The sequence below is a fragment of the Rhinopithecus roxellana genome, chromosome 12 (genome assembly GCF_007565055.1).
Source record: "Rhinopithecus roxellana isolate Shanxi Qingling chromosome 12, ASM756505v1, whole genome shotgun sequence".
In the NCBI taxonomy this organism is placed as follows: Eukaryota; Metazoa; Chordata; class Mammalia; order Primates; family Cercopithecidae; genus Rhinopithecus; species Rhinopithecus roxellana.
This window is the reverse complement of record NC_044560.1, coordinates 32,943,224-32,961,975: the sequence shown is the minus strand read 5'-3', so window position 1 is coordinate 32,961,975 and position 18,752 is coordinate 32,943,224. Positions and strand designations below refer to the sequence as shown.

Below are 18,752 nucleotides of genomic sequence, written 5' to 3'. Positions count from 1 at the left end.
GAAAAAGAAGAAAGAAAAGGGAAAAGAAGAGAGAAGAAAGAAAAAGAGAAAGAAAGGAAGAAGACAAGAAAAGACAAATAGAAATTCTGCTGGTAGAGGAGGACTGTTAGAAAGGTCTACACTCAGAGTGTCTACACTCGGGCTTCTCTTAATCAAATTGACCTGAGAGTTTGGGGTGGGGCAGGGGTGAGTGGAAGGGTGGTGTTTGGTGAGTGCCTGAGGGATAGAGGGTGTGGGACGCTAGAGGTGTGGGAATCAAGTGTAAGAGGGTTATCTGTGTCTAGGGGACACGGGTGAAGCAAATCGGATCGGTGTGACGTAAGGGGACGAGGAAGGTAGGGTCACAGCTCACCTTGGGCAAGGCGTGGGGTGGCCACTATAGGCACCTGGAGGCCAGAGTGATTTTAGGGGACTCAGGTGACAATTTCCCCACTACATCCCTGTGTACCACAGCGGGCCATAGAGGGAACATATGTGAATCAGAGACCCACTTCCTCCTGTTTCAGGAGAGGGGCCGGCCAAGGCCTTACCTGGCTTAGATGGGCGAGTTGGTGGAAAGGGTCTAAGACTAGAGGGGGTCGGGTGTGTGTATGTGGTGTGTGTGTTGGTGGTTCTGTATTGTGTGTTGTGTGTGTGGTGGGTAACGGATCTGGGTTAAACAAGGAGAATGCAGAAATGCCCATCGGGACGGCACATAATCGGAGAAATTTGCGACGTGAATCCCTGGCGTTGTCCGGAAAATAAGAAAATTCGGTGACGTTTGACGGATCTTGCTCCAATAGGGGGGGCAATTTCAGAAGTGGCAACACCTAACTGTGTGACGGGCTTGTTTCGGGGGGCCAACTACTAGCGGGCCCACTATACCGACAATGCTAAGTAGCCAGTACACTGATGGACAGTCCCCGCAGTGTAGGAGGAATTAGCCGGTGGGCAGGGTGCCAGCTATTGTGGTGGCTGGGGCCCCGAGGGAGCCAACGCCCCTGGTGAGAGAATGAGGGCGTGTGGGCGTGGGTTATTACAAGTAGACCCCCAGAAACCTGAAAGCTTTTGGCTCACCACTCCTACAGGGTCGCGGGCGGCGATAGATATCGGTTCAGAGTGCGCCCGAAAGAAAGGCCCGAAGAGTAGCGGCAAAAGGCAAAGAGAAGAACCAAGAGCGGAAGAGGAGAAAGAAGGGGGAAGTCGCAAGAAGAAGAGAAAAGTCCGGAAAAGGGCGCATGACCGCAAGGCGCAAGGGACAACCCAACACCGGTATTAAAGTGCTTACGTTCAAATGGAAACAGGCGGCAGAGGGGGTGGGGTAGGAAGTAAACGAGAATAGGGGGGAGCAAAGAGGGGACGAGCCTCTATTGATGAATTCATCGGGGTGGTTTCTGTAACTAGCCGGCCAACATTGATCAGCGGTATCTCGGGTTACGGGTGGTGAGTTTTTCGTGTGCGATTGTGGACCCTTCACACTCAATCCTTAGAGACGGGCTCCTTTTAGTGTTGCCCAATCCTATCTGATAGTTGTCGGATTCTGTATCTTAACCAAGTGGTGGAGGGGTGTTCCGCCACTCCCCGGGATCTCTTCCGGTGGGAGTCCAGGCGTAGTGAAGAGGAAGAGAGATCAGGAGAGAAGGAGGGTCAGGACCACATTGGGGGAGGGGAGTCAGGCAGTTGGTGTGTATTGCCGCTTCATCTTCCTTCAAGTCTCACTTTCAACTTAGAGACCGCCAAGGAGGATGGTGCGGCTATGTGAGGGTCACCTCTTCTTGGTGCCTCAGATTCCACACCTGGAAAATGCAGATAATAATAGCAACATGGGGTGAACTGTGCCCAGCACATGATGGGCATCATTCAACAAATACCTACTGAGCATCTTTTTTTTTTTTTTTTTGTTTGGAGGGATGGCGGTCTTGCGCAGTTGTCCAGGCGTGCGTTGTAGTGGTGTGATCATAGCTCATTGCAGCTTTGATCTCCTGGGCTCAACCAATCCTCCTGACTCAGCCTCCTGAGTAGCTGGGACCATAGGCATGTGCCACCATGCCCAGCTATTTATTTTCTTTTTGGTAGAGACCAGGTCTCGCTATGTTGCCCAGGGGGTCTCACGAGCTAAAGGGTCCCTTCATCTCAGACACTCTCGCCAAATTGCTGGGATTACAGGCATGAGTCACCACGCCCTGCTTACTTATTTGTTTTGTTTGTTTGTTTGCTTTTAGAGACAGAGTCTTGTTCTGCCATCCAGGCTGAGTGCAGTGGTGAGACCACAGCTCACTGCAGCCTCAGCCTCCCAGGTTCAAGCTATCCTCCCACTTTAGCCTCGCAAGTAGCTGGTACTACACTGATGCGCCATCATGCCCAGCTAATTTTAATTTTTTTTTTTTTTTTTTTTTGTAGAGACAGGAGTCTGGATATGTTGCCCAGGTTGGTCTCAAACTCCTGGGCTCAAGCAGTCTTCTCATCTAGGCCTCCCAAAGTACTGGGATTGCAGACTGGAGCCATTGCACCTGGCCAGCATTATTGTTTTCTTCTCGGTAGTGGGTTATTTTATTTATTATTGTTTGAGGCTGGAGTTTTGCTCTTGTTGCCCAGGCTGGAGTTGCAAAAGCATGATCTTGGCAGTCACTGCAACCCCGCCCGCCTGGAGGTGGTCATTAGTACAGTTGTGATTTTCCCCATTGGGATATAAAGAGTTCACACGTGACAAAACGAGAGTAAAACACGTGGAGCTCCTGGGATGCGTCGTTGGGAGTAGACCTTATGTGTGCATTGTTGCCACAACGCCTGGCTTAATTTGGTGTGATTTTTAGTAGAGGATGGGGTTCTCCTGTGGGGTCAGCTGGTTTCTCAAACTCCAACCCAGGTGAGTCTGCCCGCATCAGCCCCCAAAGGCTGTGGGATTACAAGCGTGAGCCACTGCTGAGCTGGACTGCATTATCTTTTTGATGCATTAGGTATTACAATTGAATCGTGTAAAGTACGTAGCAGCTCCTCGTGAGATAAATGGATTTCTTGAGCAAATACTACCTGCCAGGTACCTTTTTTTTTTTTTTTTTTTTTTTTTTTTTTTTTTTTTTTTGAGGGGATTCTTGCTCTGGGCCCAGGCGCAAGAATGTAGCTTCACCATAGCCCCAACCGTTCCGCCTCCGGGCTGAAGTTGATTTCTCCTGCCTCATGCATCTTCCAAAATAGCGTAGGGAACGCCTAGTTCAGATACCAGGCATGACCACCACATCAGGTCCTAATTTTTGTATTTTTAGTAGAGAGACTGTTGGCCAGGCTGGTCTCCTACTCCTGACCTAGGTGAATCCACCTGCCTGGGCCCTCCCAAAGAAGCGACAGCACCACCAGGGAGTACAGGGTTGGGAGCAAATGCGCTTGGACCCTGTCCTGCAGGGTTCTGACACAGGTCGCTTGGAACCTTGTTAAGATCGTCACTATGTTATAAACAGGATCCCGAGTACACACAAGACCGGCGCGTGGAATTTCGACTATTTTGCTGGACCGATGATCCTATGGCTACCGATCACCCCATCCGCACTCCAAGGGAGTCTCCCGAGATCTTCGGTGAGAACCTTGGGTGTGTGCCACTAGTACTTCCTCATTCGTATTTTATAGCGGCGTACCCTATATAATCACCAAGCAAGATGGTAGACTGTAGCCTGTAACACTAGTGAGCCTCACATCTTTTAAAGATGAGGCAAACTGAGGCCAGACAGAAAGGTCTGGTTGGTTTTAAGCATTTGCCAAGGTCACATGGCCACCAAGTGACAGAGCTAGATTGACCCTGGAGGTGTCTGTTGTTGACACTAATGTTTTCTAACCATGAACTGATGTTGTCAGGGCCTGCAGAAGGCGTTGAGCAGGGCGGGGTGACCGTGAGCGTGGCTGCTGGAAGAGACAGCCCCGGATGGGGACTCTGGAGCCAGGAGGGACTTGGGTTGGGGGGGATGGGAGGTGTCTGCTGGAAGCATGTTGGTGGAAGTCGGTGTGTGAAACATGGAAGGGTGGTATCTGCGTATATTAGTATTGCAGTGTGTGGATGTGGCTGTGAGAAGTGAGAGACACCGACGGCTGTTAACTAGTGAGTTAGTAGGAGGAGGTTGTGTGGGAGGGAGGCTGTGAGTCTCCGCGTGAATGTGTGTGTAAACTGCCATTCTTTGGCGTGGGGGGGATGTCGGTGTGCGAGTCCCAGGTCGTGCAAGTGGTTGTGTGCGGTGGTGTGCACCGCGACGAGCGGGATAATGTGGACGCAGTGAGGGCGGGATGTGGTTGAGGGACGTCCGGTGTCGTGCCCCGGGCCCCTCCTCCGCGCCGTCCCGGTCCCCGCGGGGTCCCGGGGGCCCCCTGGCCTGGGACTACCACTCCCGGCATGGCCCGGGCGGGCCCGCCCCGTCGCTGCTATTGGTCGTGGCCCTCGTGCTCCCGCCCCGAGGGAATATGAATGGTATGGGCGGCGACTCAGCCGCCTCAAGCCGAACGATGGGAGGACCGGACCAGGCAGAGGGACCTGCTGGGGGCAGGACCCGGGGAAGCCAGAGGGAGAAAGCACGGGAGCAAGAGGGCACTTTCATCCCTGGAGGGCCCCCCCGGAGGTCGGTGCGGGCTGGCAGGAGGCGGGGAGGGAGCGCGGGCGGTTGTTGGTTGTTTCTTTGCGGGTCGGTTTTCCGGTTTCTACCACCGGCTGGGGGGTGTGGCGGCGGGGGGTGGGTGGCGAATGGTGGTGGGGAAGAGGGGGGGGCGAGGGGGAAGAGGGGGGAGGGGTGCGGAGGGGGGGTGGGGGTACCGAAGGGGAGGAGGGGGGGAGGGGGGTTTTGGGGGGGTGTCTGGGGGGATGTTAACAGAGTAGTGTGGGGATGGACGTGGGGGGTTGGTGAGAGAAGTGTGTTTTGTTGTTACATCACATTCTGTCGTCGAACTTGTGGCCTGTCTATTGAAAAAGAATGATGTCGCGATTTGGAGTCTAGGAATACCAGAAGGACCGATAACAAAGGTCGGGGTAGAATATGTAGGCTCTAGAACACTTGACATTGGATAAATCATTGGCGGGAGCGACATGATGGCGTAATTCCGTGGGGGGTCCCCGGCTAGTGGGGGACCTCCAGATTCTTTTTGGGGAAGGGGGACATCGTCCCCTCCCTGCGACCCTCGGGTCTGGGAGAGGGTGAAATGACCCGCGGGTGCGGGAGCCTTGGCAACTGGAGTGAAGTCCACACTACCTTTGTCTTGGGATGTGGAGTGTGTATATGTACCACTTATTTGTGTTCTGGTTTTTTAAAGAATTTTATTTTTGGGGGATAGGTGTGTGGACGCGTGTCTGTTTCCTTTTATCCTGCACCAGATATCTTGGATATTTGGGTCTCCCAGTGTGTGTCTGTGTCCTTTGGAGCTATATGTCATTTGTCATGTGTTCTGTGTTTTTGGGTATGTAGGACTGTGTGTATTTGTGTGTAAATTTTTGTGTGACTGTGGGTGGATTTGGCTGTTTCTGTGTTTCATATGTGTGTGTGTCTGTGTGACGCTGTGTTGTTTATTTTTAACACTAGGCCCACCTTTTGCAATCTTGTAAATGTGTGCACCTGTGTGAATCTATGTGATTTCTTTGTGTTGTATGTCTGGATATTGTGTGTGTGGTTTGTGTTGTGTTTTGGGAAACCGTAAGGTAGGGGCCTGTAATCGTGGCTCGGCATCCGCGACGCGGTAGGGGTATCGAAGTGGTCTTGCGTCCATGTCTATCCTGTCTTTTGACATGTGGTTTGTGTTGTGGTTGGTGTGGCAGCATGAGGTGTTGTATTGTGGGTGTGTGTGTGGTGTGGTGTTATGTTTCCATGTTGTGTGTCTTTGTGTGAGTGATGTGTTTCTGGTGTGTGTCTGTGGATATGTGATGTGTCTTTGTGCATGGTTATTTGTGTGATTCGTCTCCACACTATGGAACTTGGGATATTTGTCTTTTTCAGTAGATATTTATGTGTGCACGTGTGTGAGGTTTGTTTCTCCTTTGTGAGTACTGGGATTTGTCTCTCTTTGTGTGTGAATCCCGTGTGACTGTGTGTGATTTGTGTTGTGTGTTTGCATGTGTTCACGTAGGGATACGTCCCGGTGTGTTTTTGGTTGTTTCTGTATGGTGTTTCTACTCATGAGCTGGAGGCCTGTTTGAGTCCCAGTTTGGGGGCCCCTGGGCCCTGTCCCCTTCCCCCAGCCTGGGTCCCGGAGTGGGAGGAAGAGAGAGGTGAAGCTGGAGGGTCGGCCCACCCCTCCCGAGCCTGGGCGGCCCGGCAGCCGGGGGAGGGGTGCTGGGCGACCCTGTGCTCCTGCCCTTGCTGACAGCCGCCCGCCCGTTCGCTGCTCCTCTAGCCTAGGCGAGGAATTCTACCGCGAGGCCATCGAGCACTGCCGCAGCTACAACGCGCGCCTGTGTGCGGAGCGCAGCCTGCGACTGCCCTTCCTCGACTCGCAGACCGGCGTGGCCCAGAACAACTGCTACATCTGGATGGAGAAGACCCACCGCGGGCCGGGTACCGCCGGGAGGGTTGGCGCGGGGCGGGGCGGGGCCGGGCCACCCCACCGCCGCCGCCCTCTCACCCTCCTTTCTCTCCAGGTTTGGCCCCGGGACAGATTTACACGTACCCCGCCCGCTGTTGGAGGAAGAAACGGAGACTCAACATCCTGGAGGACCCCAGACTCAGGCCCTGCGAGTACAAGATCGGTGGGTGCAGCTGCTGGGGCCCCCAACGGTGTCCCAGGGCCTGCTGTGTGTCCAAGCCCGTCTGTCACCTTTATCCGCCTTCTAGCAAGTGTCTGGCTGGCTGGCTGTGTGTCTGCCCATGTGCATCTCGGGTGTTTCCCAGAGATTCCACAGTTTCTCTGAGTCACTGAGTGGCGACTGCATCTCCTACATGGGCCCAGTTGTTGTTATTTATTTATTTATTTATTTTTGAGACAGAGTTTCACCCAGGCTGGAGTGCAATGGCGTGATCACACAACCTCCACCTAGTGGGGAGTTGAACCTTGAGCCCACAACCTCCGCCTAGCGGGTTCAAGCGATTCTCCTGCCTCAGCCTTCTGAGTAGCTGGGATTATAGGCATGCGCTGCCACGCCCACCTAATTTTGTATTTTTAGTAGAAACGGGGTTTCACCGTGTTGGTCAGGCTGGTTTGGAACTCCTGACCTTAGGTGATCTGGCCACCTCGGCCTCCCAAAGGGCTGGCATTACAGGCGTGAGCCACTGCACCTGGCCTGTTGTTTTTTAAATAGAGGCAGGGTGTTATTATGTTGCCTAGGCTGGTCTTGAACTCCTGAGCTCAAAGGATCCTCCCTTCTCAGCCCTCCAAAGTGTGGGGATTACAGGCGTGAGCCACCACGCCCCACCAAGGGGTCCAGTGGTATTGGAGGGCATAGTGATACCTGTTAGGTGTGTATGGGTGTATGGAGTTTCTGACTGCATCCCTTCCCCTGGGAGCTGGGATGGATCAGTATCTGCCTGTATTTTTTTTTGAGATGGAGTCTGGCTCTGTTGCCCAGGCTGGAAGTACAGTGGCGCGATCTCAGCTCACTGCAACCTCCGCCTAGTGAGTTCAAGTGGTTCTCCTGTCTCAACCTCCCGCGTAGCGCACATCGACATGCCCAGCTAATTTTTTTGTATTTTTAGTAGAGACGGGGTTTCACCATGTTGGCCAGGCTGGTCTCGAACTCCTGACCTCAGGTGATCCACCCGACTCAGCCTCCCAGAGTGCTGGGATTATAGGCTTGAGCCACGGTGCCCGGCCATCTGCCTGTATTTTTTTCTGTGGGTGCCTGAGGGTGTCCGCCTCTGTATCTCCCCAAGGGCGTCTGGATGTCTCAGTGTCTGGTTGGAGCTCTTTCTCTCTTAGGTGTATCTTCCCAGGTGTCTCCAGGTGTCTTAGAAGGCTTGTGTCTTGTGTATGTCTGGTTGCAGGCGTCCAGTCTTCCCAGTGTTGGGTTGTGTTGCGTGGGCGTGCCTGTGTGGGTAAGGGGTGTATGCGGCCGTTCTCTTTCATGGGGTGTAGTGCGGAGTGTTGGGGAATCTTCGATGGTTGTCTGGCCGATAGGTGTATTTCTGCACGTGTGTGTCAGTCCATCAGAGGATCTGGACTTAACCTTGAATGTGTTTAGTAGTATCAGGGTCATTGGGGTCAGTTTCTCTTCCTGAGTCCGAAGGTCTGTGTGTACCCAGGAGTGTGGCAGTGCCCACCTGGCTGTGTCTCTTTCTGTCTGTGTCTCCTGTGTGTGTTTGTGTGTATCTAGCTGAGCAATTCTCCCTGGGTATGTTGGTATCTCCATATGGGTATGGGATCTAACTGTGTGTAGTCTGGGTGTTGTTCCGGTGGGTGGGGGTCTAGGACTGGAGGGCAAGGAGGGGGGAGGAGGTGGGAGGAGAGAAGAAGAATAAGACGGATCGGAGGAGGGAGAGAGGAGGACGGAGGAAGAGGAGGGAAAAACGAGAGGAAGAGAGGAAGGAATAAGGGGAGGGGGTGAGGGGGGAGGGAGCGGAGGGAGGCGGGAGGGAGGAGGGACGGGGGGAGGGAGGGAGGAGGGAGGGAGGGGGGAGGGAGCGGAGGGCAGTGAGGGGGCAGGAGAGGAGGGGGAGGAAGGATAGGACGGAGGGCGTGCGGGAGGGGGGGAGGGAGGGAGGAGGGAGGAGGGAGTTGGAGGAGGAAGGAAGGACAGGGGGCGGGGGGGAGGAAGGAAAGAGAAGAACCAAGGATAAAAAAGAAGTAGGAGCTCTTTTATTGCTTTATTGTTCTGGTTTCTGGGTCTGCTGTCGTTTACCTTCTTTCTTTTCTTCTTTCTTTCTTTCGTTCTTTTCTTCGTTTTCTTTCTCTTTCTTGTTCCCTTCCTTTCTTCCTTCCTTCTTTCCTTCCTTCCTTCCTTCCTTCTTTCCTTCCTTCCTTCCTTTTCTTTCTTTCTTTTCCTTCTTTCTTTCTCTTTCTTTTCTTCCACCCAGTTTGGAGTGCAGTGGCACGATCTCAGCTCACTGCAACCTCTGTCTCCCGGGTTCAAGTGATTCTCTTTCTCAGCCTCTTGAGTAGCTGGGATTACAGGCGTGAGCAACTACATCTGGTCAATTTTTGTATTTTGTTTTTAAGTAGAGATGAAGTTTTACCATGTTGGTCAGGCTGGTCTTGAACTCCTGACCTGAAGTGATCCACCCACCTCGGCCTCCTAAAGTGCTGGGATTACAGGTGTGAGTCACCGCACCTGACCAGCTGATTGTCTCTGAGCATCTCTGAGAGTACCCATGTGTCTGGGTGTCTCCAAGGATCTGGCTATACCTCTTTGAGTCTCTAGGCTGTATCTGAGAGTGTGGCTTGGCCAGGCATGGGGGCTTAAGCCTGTAATTCCAGCACTTTGGGAGGCCAAGGCAGAGGATTGCTTGAACTCAGGAGTTTGAGACCAGCCTGACTAACATGGTGAAACCCCGTCTCTACCAAAAATACAAAAATTAGCCGGTGTGGTGGCAGGCCAGCCACTCTGCCTGTAGTCCTAGTTACCCAGGAGGCTGAGGTGGGAGGATCACTTGAGCCTGGGAGTCGCAGTGAGCTGAGATTGCGCCACTGCACTCCAACCTGGGTGATGAAGCGAGACCCTGTCTCAAAAAAAAAAAAAAAAAAAAAAAGAAAGAAAAAGAAAAAAGAAGGGGCCGGGCGCAGTGGCTCAACCCTGTAATCCCAGCACTTTGGGAGGCCGAGACGGGTGGATCACAAGGTCAGGAGATCGAGACCATCCTGGCTAACCCGGTGAAACCCCGTCTCTACTAAAAAATACAAAACACTAGCGAGGCGAGGTGGCGGGCGCCTATAGTCCCAGCTACTCCGGAGGCTGAGGCAGGAGAATGGTGTAAACCCGGGAGGCGGAGCTTGCAGTGATCTGAGATCCAGCCACTGCACTCCAGCCCGGGCGACAGAGTGAAACTCCGTCTCAAAAAAAAAAAAAAAAAAGAGAGAGCTTGGTTGGGCCTCTTCCTTTCCGCGTCTGTCTATGTCCCCTGTGGGTGTCCGTGTGTCTCCTCTGTGAGTGCGTGTATCTGTCCGTATTTGTCTGGGTGTATTTAAGAGTTGCTGTGTCTTCCCTGAGTAGGTCTGGGTGTGCCTGACGGCCTGTGTCTTTTTCTGAGGCTTTCCGGTGTATCCAAAGTTCTGACTGTGTCTCCTGCTGTGCGTCCCAGGGCATCTGAGGGTGTGGCTGCGTCTCCCCGGGGTCTGGGCCTCCCTTCTAGGGCATGTAGTTAAATCCTTGCCTCTGCTGCTGGCCGAGTGTGGGAAAGCTTCTTCCCTGCCGCAAAGAATACGGTCCCCCCACCTGCATAGTTTGAGGAGTCCTCCAGGGTCAACTTCCCCATCTGACCCCGTCATGGCCCTGTCCCCAGACTGTGAAGCACCCCTGAAGAAGGAGGGTGGCCTCCCAGAAGGGCCGGTCCTCGAGGCTCTACTGTGTGCAGAGACGGGGGAGAAGAAGATTGAGCTGAAGGAGGAGGAGACCATTATGGACTGTCAGGTAGGCCCACCCCTGGGGGACCCCCCCCCACATGGCTTCCTCTCACCCCTGCCGGCCGCCAGCCCGGGCCCTCATGTTCCTGCTCTGAAACCTCCCGGTTTCCTCCAGCCCTTGGGCATCCCAGTCTCCATCCTCCCAGCCTTCATCTCTGTTTGGAAGAACTCCTGACTTACGCTCTCATCCCCAATCTCCACCTCTGGCCAGAGCCCCTCCAAAGCAGGTCAGTGGCCCCTATTTTCTTGATCCGTCTCCTTTTCTATTGCCCAGAAACAGCAGTTGCTGGAGTTTCCGCATGATCTCGAGGTGGAAGACTTGGAGGATGACATTCCCAGGAGGAAGAACAGGGCCAAAGGAAAGGTATCACCCCAAGGTTCTCCTCTCCCCTGCTCCCTTCAGTGATGGGTCTCATTCGTAGAGCAGGCGCCGTGGTCGGCCCCTGCCACAGTCTGACCTCATTGAATCCCAGAACAGCCTGCAGGGGTGGGGATTTAATACCCATTTTACAGATGAGGAAACTGAGGCTCATCTGTATTAAGCCATTTGCAAAGCAGAGATTATGCAGTGGGTTAGAGCTACCTTCATCCCCGTGCCGCAGAGGAAGAAGCGGAAACTTGGAGAGGTTTGAAGCCCCACAGCTAGGACGTTTGCAGAGCTGCAATTTGAATTTGCAAAAGACTCTGTTTTCTCACTTTCTTTTTTCCTTTTTATTTTTTTTGAGACAGAGTCTTGCTCTGTCGCCAGGCTGGAGTGCAGTGGCGTGATCTCGGCTCACGGCAACCTCCGCCTCCTGGGTTCAAGCGATTCTTCTGCCTCAGCCTCCTGAGTAGCTGGGACTACAGGCATGCGCCACCACGCCCAGCTAATTTTTGTGTTTTTAGTAGAGATGGGGGTTTCACCATGTTGGCCAAGGTGGTCTTGAGCTCTTGACCTCATGATCCGCCTGCCTTGGCCTCCCAAAGTGCTGGGATTACAGGCGTGAGCCGCCGCGCCCGGCCTGTTTTCTTACTTTCTTGGCCTCTCACTCCTGACTCTCCCTACAGGCATATGGCATCGGGGGTCTCCGGAAACGCCAGGACACCGCTTCCCTGGAGGACCGAGACAAGCCGTATGTCTGTGATAGTGAGTCCTTCTGAAGAGGGGGAAAGGCAGAGAGAGGAGGGCCCAGAGAATCCCCACCTTGTGGCCCTCTCCCTCCTGTTCCAGACCCGGGTTGGGGGATGCTCAGATCTCTGGCCGAGGGGGGAGGTGTGATCCTGGAGGCCAGGGTGGAGGCTGCATGGGCCTGGAGGGGCTGACAGGCCCTCCCGGCTCGCTCGCTCCCCAGTCTGTGGGAAACGGTATAAGAACCGGCCGGGGCTCAGCTACCACTACACCCACACCCACCTGGCTGAGGAGGAGGGGGAGGAGAACACCGAACGCCACGCCCTGCCCTTCCACCGGAAAAACAACCATAAACGTGAGCTGGCAGGCCAGGTGGGGGTGGCGAGGGGCCCCCCCGGGAGCGGGGAAGAGGAGCCCAGCTGGGGGTGGGGGTGGGGGGGCATTAGACATTTCTGGAAAATCTCCAGCTCAGCCGTTCCTCCCCCCACCGACCATGGGGATGCTGGCTCTGGGGTTGCCATGGCAACCAACCATCGCTCCTTCGCTCCCGGCCGGGCGTAATATTTCTGGGTCTGATTTATTGTTTCAATTAGAGCTTGGGGACGGGGGGTGTGATAGATGGCTCCCCTCCCGCCCTGCCTTCCCTTTCTCCTTTCTCTGCTAAGCTTTGGTCAAGGGGCAGGGTCTGTGACCTGGGAGCCCTTGGCGTCCGCCTGTGCCAATCCCATGCCAGTTCTGACAGCTGAGGGATGGGGGAGGGGAGGAGGGTTTGGGAGAGGCAGCAGGGAGACACCGTCTTCCCACCTATCTCTCAGAGGCAGAGGCTGAGTGTCTTCACCCTAGGCCACTACACACCTGGACACCTCAGTGTTCAGAATTTTTCTTCTGAGTGTCTGTTTCTGTACCAGATCTTGGCTAGGGGTACTCTCTGAATTTGTTAGATACAAATTACTGAGGGTGCACTTGGAAGTGGGTGGCTGGGAGACATGTATGTGAGAAGGGAAGCAGGGAGCCCTTCTTCAAGCTGTCTTTACCAAGTTTGGACCCAATAAAGAGGACGTGTCAGTTGCTCAAGGAGTTGGGAATCCTGGCTGGGTGCAGTGGCTCACACTTATAATCCCACCATTTTGGGAGGCTGGGGCGGGAGGATCGCTGGGGCCAGGAGTTGGAGTCCAGCCTGGGCAACATACCAAGATGCTGCCTTTATTTTTAATTGAAAAAAATAAATAAAAAGAAGAGTTGGGAGTCCCGATGAGAACTGTTTTCGTCTCTCCCCACGGCTTAGGGTAGCTACTCACTCTTCCCACCTCCCCACACCTGGACTAAGAGGTCCATCCCTGGGGCTGAGGCTGGGGGCAGGGTGGAGCCTTGCCTGTGGTGAGAGTCCCTCTCTCTGTCCCCCTTACCCCAGAGTTTTACAAAGAATTGGCCTGGGTCCCTGAGGCACAAAGGAAACACACAGGTAGGGATGCCTCCTTCTGCTCCTAACGTCTGCAGCCACCTTTGCGGGGTGTCCTTGCCTGCCCCGTGCCAATGCCTGTCTGCTGTCTTGCAGCCAAGAAGGCGCCCGACGGCACTGTCATCCCCAACGGCTACTGTGACTTCTGCCTGGGGGGCTCCAAGAAGACGGGGTGTCCTGAGGACCTCATCTCCTGTGCAGACTGTGGGCGATCAGGTGACGCTCCCCACCTGAGGTTTCTGGGGGCCGGGTGCAGAGGACATTCAGGAGTGCAGACCTGGAGGGAGGGGGGCGAGGCGGTGAGGACTGAGGGGACCCCGAGCGTGTAGGGCATACTGTGGATAACTAGAGCTAGCGAGGCTGATGCAACTGCTGAGGATTGTGGGAATTGGGTCGGATCAGTGAGGCTTCAGGGATAATGGGATGTCGCTCTCATGGCACTGTGGGTAGCGGCCTGTGCTTAGCATGGCATCAAGAGTAGTGAGAGGCCGGGTGCAGTGGCTCACGTCTGTAATCCCAGCACTTTGGGAGGCAGAGGTGGGAGGATCACTTGAGGCCAGGAATTTGAGACCGGCCTGAGCAACATAGCAAGACCCCCATCTCTACAAAAAATTTAAAAATTAGCCAGGTGTGTTGTTGCTCACCTGTAATCCCAGCAACTCAGGAGGCTGAGGCCGGAGGCTCCCTTGAGCCCAGGAGTTTGAGACTAGCCTGGGCAACATAGTGAGATCCCGTCTATTAAAAACAAACTTAGGCCGGGCGCGGTGGCTCAAGCCTGTAATCCCAGCACTTTGGGAGGCTGAGACAGGCGGATCACGAGGTCAGGAGATCGAGACCATCCTGGCTAACATGGTGAAACACCATCTCTACTAAAAAATACAAAAAAAAACCTAGCTGGGCGAGGTGGCAGGAGCCTGTAGTCCCAGCTACTTGGGAGGCTGAGGCAGGAGAATGGCGTAAAAAACCTGGGAGGCGGAGCTTTCAGTGAGCTGAGATCCGGCCACTGCAGTCCAGCCTGGGCAACAGAGCGAGACTCCGTCTCAAAAACAAAAAAAAAAAACAAAAACAAAAAACAAACAAACTTAGCTGGGCATGGTGTCGCACCCCATTAGTCCCAGCTACACAGCAGGCTGAGGTAGGAGGCTGCTTGAGCCCAGGAGGTTTTTTTCTTGAGATGGAGTCTCCCTCTGTCACCCAGGCTAGAATGCATTGGCACGATCTTGGCTCACTGCAACCTCTGCCTCCTGGGTTCAAGTGATTCTTGCGCCTCAGCCTCCCGAGTAGCTGGGATTACAGGCGCACACCACCATGCCTGGCTAATTTTTGTATTTTTAGTAGAGACAGGGTTTCACCATGTTGGCCAGGCTGGTCTCAAACTCCTGACCTCAGGTGATCTGCCTGCCTTGGCCTCCCAAAGTGCTGGGATTAAAAGCATGAGCCACTGCAACCAGCCCCTTGAGCCCAGGAGTTTTTGACCAGCCTGGGCAACATAATGAGAGCCCATCTATTAAAAAAAAATAGGCTGGGTGCAGTGGCTCACATCTGTAATCCCAGCACTTTGGGAGCCTGAGGTGGGTGGATCACAAGGTCAAGAGATCAAACCATCCTGGCCAACATAGTGAAACCCCGTCTCTACTAAAAATACAAAAATTAGCTGGGTGTGGTGGCGCGTGCCTGTAGTCCCAGCTACTCTGGAGGCTGAGGCAGGAGAATCGCTTGAACCCGGGACTCCAAGGTTTCAGCGAGCTGAGATCGCACCACTGCACTCCAGCCTGGGTGTCAGAGCAAGACTCCGTCTAAAAAAAAAAAAAAAAAAAAAAAAAAAAAAAAAGCTGGGTATAGTTTCACACCCCATTAGTCCCAGCTACTCGGGAGGCTGAGGTGGGAGGATCACTGGAGCCCGGGAGTCAAGGCTACAGAGTGGGCTCTGATGGCACCACTGTGCTCCAGCCTGGGCAACAGAGTGAGACCCTGTTTCAAAAACCAAAACAAGACAAAAGGAGTAGCAAGAGACGAGGGTCAAGCTATGGCGGGTAGTGGGCTGTGTGGTGTGAGTGGCGGATGCCACCACCTGGGCACTGGTAGCAGGACGAGCTTGCTGTAGAATTGTGGCTTACAGATGTGGTTTCCTGTGGTGGACTTGTGGGCAATATGAACTGTGGTTGCCTCAGCACAGTAGGTCATGAATTGTGGTTGTCATGGCATCATGGGTAGTGAAATATGGTTGTCATGGCAACTCGGTATAATGGAATGTAGTTGTGATGGCACCGGGGCCGTGGTTGCAGGCGGCGGGCACCACGGGTCGTGGCTGCAGGTCGCAGCTGCGAGTGTCTCTGCACTGGGGCCGTGGAATGACGGACAGCCTGGCGCTCCACGGTATTGTCAGTAACAGTTTGGTTGCTGGGGCATCATGTAGAATGGGCTTTAGTTGCATGAAACCAAGGTGTGGGGACCCCACTGTGGAAGGCGGTTGCCATGGCATTGTGGCTGGGAGAGTGTGGTTGCCACGTTGCTGTGGTTAACAGGACCCCTGGCCGTTCTGCTGTGGGTAATGGAATGTGGCTGTCTCAGCACGGTGCTTAACAGAATGTGGTTGCCACGGTGTTGTGGGTGGTAGAAAGTGGTTGCCACAGCACTGTGGGTAATGGAATGCGGTTGCCATGGCGTTCTGGGGAGCAGAGTGTGGTTGCCATGGTGGTTGTGGTAGGAGACTGTGGTGGCTGGGGGACGGCTGCTGGCCACGTGGTTGCTGGGCAGGTGTGGGGTCAGGCTGTGGACCCCGGCAGCTCATCCCAGCCTCATCAGCCGGGGGTAGGGGCTGAGCTATGGCTCCCCTGGTGGTCAGTGCCCAGCAGGGGCACGCTGACCTCCTAACTGCACCCCTGCCCCTTGGCCCCCAGGACACCCCTCGTGTTTACAATTCACGGTGAACATGACGGCAGCTGTGCGGACCTACCGCTGGCAGTGCATTGAGTGCAAATCCTGCAGCCTGTGCGGAACCTCCGAGAACGACGTGAGTGCCGCCCGCCCCCCGCGTGCCCTGCTGCCCGCCCCGCCTGGCACGTCCACCTCTGCTCCTTGAGCTTAAAGCCTGTGTCTGAGCCCTCCCTGGTGAACACGAGTCCCCTGTGTTACCATTATGCTGGTGTCCATAAACTGAACCCGGCACTTTTTCCTCTTCGTCTCTCTGGCTCCTCCCAACCACCCTCTGAAGCAGGTGGTCTTGTTCCTGCTTCACAGGGAAGAAACCGAGCTCAGAGAGGGAAAGAGACCTGGCCAGGGTCAGCCAGCTAGGGAAATGGAAGTGCTGAGATGTAAAGCCATGACCCCTGCTGGCAGAGGTGGTATCAGATCATCTTAGGATTGTTTAAAGTCTTCCACAGGCCGGGCGTGGTGGCTCACACCTGTAATCCCAGCACTCTGGGAGAGGCTGAGGTGGGTGGATCACCTGAGGTCAGGAGTTCCAGACCAGCCTGGCCAACATGGTGAAACCCCGTCTCTACAAAAATACAAAAATTAGCTGGGTGCCTGTAGTCCCAGCTACTTGAGAGGCTGAGGCAGGAGACTCTCTTGAACCTAGGAGGTAGAGATTGCAGTGAGCCGAGATGGTGCCACTGCACACTCCAGCCTGGGTGACAGAGCGAGATTCCGTCTCAAAAAAAAAAAAAAAACAAAAAACAAAAACAAAAGCCATGACCGTTGCTGGCAGAGCTGGTATCAGATCATCTTGGTGTCATATAAGGCCTTCCACAGGCCGGGAGTGGTAGCCCACCCGTGTAATCCCAGCACTTTGGGAGGCTGAGGAGTTTTGAGCCCAGCAGTTCTAGACCAGCCTGGGCAACATAGTGAGACCCCCATCTCTACAAAAAATTAAAAAAAAAAAAAAAAAAAAAAAAAAAGCCAGGCATGGTGGCCCACACCTGTAGTCCCAGCTCAGGAGGCTGAGGCAGGAGAATCACTTGAGCCCAGGAGTGTGAGGCTGCAGTGAGCTGTGACTGCACCACTGCACTTCCAGCCTGGGCAACAGAGTAGGACCCTGTCTCTAAAAATATAAAATAAGAATAATAACGAACCTTCCACAGAGCCTTATGAAACCCCCACTTATAAATCGCAAAGGGACCGTCCCGAGGGATATGTGCTTGGCTAAGCAGTGTTGTGCACACATTTCCTGCTGCAAAGACCTTCTCAGAGACTTTCTTGGCAGGCCTCACCTCCCCCCAGCCCCCTTGACCTAGCCCCTGCCCCAGCCCCCCACCCCCGTTTCTGGTGCCCGTGCCCCCAGGGTGCCAGCTGGGCGGGTCTCACCCCCCAGGACCAGCTGCTGTTTTGTGACGACTGCGATCGGGGTTACCACATGTACTGCCTCAGCCCCCCCATGGCGGAGCCCCCGGAAGGTGAGAGGAGAGGCAAGCACCACGTGGGCGGGGGGGGGGGGGGGGGGGGAGGGTGGGAACGCCCATCTCCCGGTTGTCGAAAACTGTGTCCTCTGGGTGGGAAGGGGCTGGGGCAGCCCTCCTGGACCTGGGCCTGACTCCAGCTTCGGCCGCCCCCGCAGGGAGCTGGAGCTGTCACCTCTGTCTTCGGCACCTGAAGGAAAAGGCCTCTGCTTACATCACCCTCACCTAGGCCGGCTCAGCACGCCGGGACTCTGGGGTGGTGCTTGCCTACCTGCCTCTCTGAACTCCTCAATTCTCCTCCACCCTGAATGCCCCGCAGCGGGAGGGGGAGAGGGGGAAGCTGAGAGGGGGCTGGGCCACCCCCTCCCCTCTGTGCAAGTGGAATGTCTGCCCTGTGGGTGGGGGGCCCGGCCAGGGCCTCTCCCTCCCTCCCTCCCTCTCTGTCCCTTGGCAAATGGACACCAGGGGCTTCTCCCCTCAAAGCCATACCCCGCCTCTGGGCGGGCATGGGGGGTGGTGGGTGCCAGCCAGGGGCATGGACAGAGCCTTTTTCTAAAGAAAAAGAGAAAAAGTTAAAAAAAAAAAAAAGAAAAAAAAGGAAAAGAAGTTAATATATACAAAGAGTCCTCCAAGGCCTGGCTGGGTGGAGGGGCGCTGCTGAGAGCGTCCACTGGGCACCCGCCTCTGCCGGCCCCCTGCCGGGCGCCCCAACCCCAATTTCTGGAGCTGCAGCCGTCCCGCGCCCCACCCAAGGTGGGCACCTTCCCCTCCTGTGCCCAGGGTGGTGGGCGTGGTGTCCACCTGCCCCTCCCGGTGCCCACGGTGGATACTGCATGATGTGAACCTTGGTTTTGAACTCTGTTCCTGCCCCTCCCCGACCGCCCTGGCCTGTGCCCGCCCCGTGCCTGCCGTGGCTGGTGGGTGGCGGTGGTGGGGCCGGGTGGGCCCCCGCCCAGCGCCTGCTGGAATGAGAAGCACAGACTCCGCCACGGACTCCTTTTCCTCCCTCCTCCGCCCTCCTCCCGCCCCGCCAGGCCTGGCGGCCCCCGCCCCCCTCACTGGCCATTCTGGGGGGAGTGAGGGGGTGTGGCTGTTTCTTGTGGTTGTGTGTGTTTGTTGTTCGGGTTTTTAAAAAGGGAAACTGAGACTGCAGGTGGGGGAGGTGGTGGGTTTTGGGGGGATGTCCCCCAGTCCAGGAGTGCCCTCCCACTTGTCACCGAGTCTTCTCTATTGCCTGCCTCTGCTGTGAATTAACTTGTTCTGTGTATTAAACTGGGCCTGACCCCTCTGCCCACGA

General features: G+C 55.0%; 1 protein-coding gene across 4 annotated transcripts; it reads left to right on the top strand.

Annotated features, from left to right (window-relative positions):
- The first annotated feature begins 5,761 nt into the window (after positions 1 to 5,761).
- DPF1 (double PHD fingers 1) lies at positions 5,762 to 18,752 on the top strand. Of its 4 annotated transcripts, XM_030912702.1 has the most exons (12): positions 5,762 to 6,211; positions 6,337 to 6,497; positions 6,581 to 6,688; positions 10,371 to 10,498; positions 10,766 to 10,855; positions 11,539 to 11,617; positions 11,823 to 11,954; positions 13,011 to 13,061; positions 13,155 to 13,274; positions 15,959 to 16,071; positions 17,371 to 17,452; positions 17,614 to 18,752. In XM_030912702.1, exons 2-12 carry the CDS (start codon positions 6,473 to 6,475, stop codon positions 17,682 to 17,684), a joined length of 999 nt encoding a protein of 332 aa, XP_030768562.1. In that variant the 5' UTR covers positions 5,762 to 6,211; positions 6,337 to 6,472; the 3' UTR covers positions 17,685 to 18,752. The 4 variants fall into 4 exon arrangements, with proteins under 4 accessions (XP_030768562.1, XP_030768563.1, XP_030768565.1 ...); XM_030912703.1 differs by lacking the exon at positions 5,762 to 6,211 and having other exon boundaries at positions 6,342 to 6,497; positions 17,341 to 17,452; XM_030912705.1 differs by lacking the exons at positions 5,762 to 6,211; positions 11,823 to 11,954 and having other exon boundaries at positions 6,342 to 6,497; positions 17,341 to 17,452.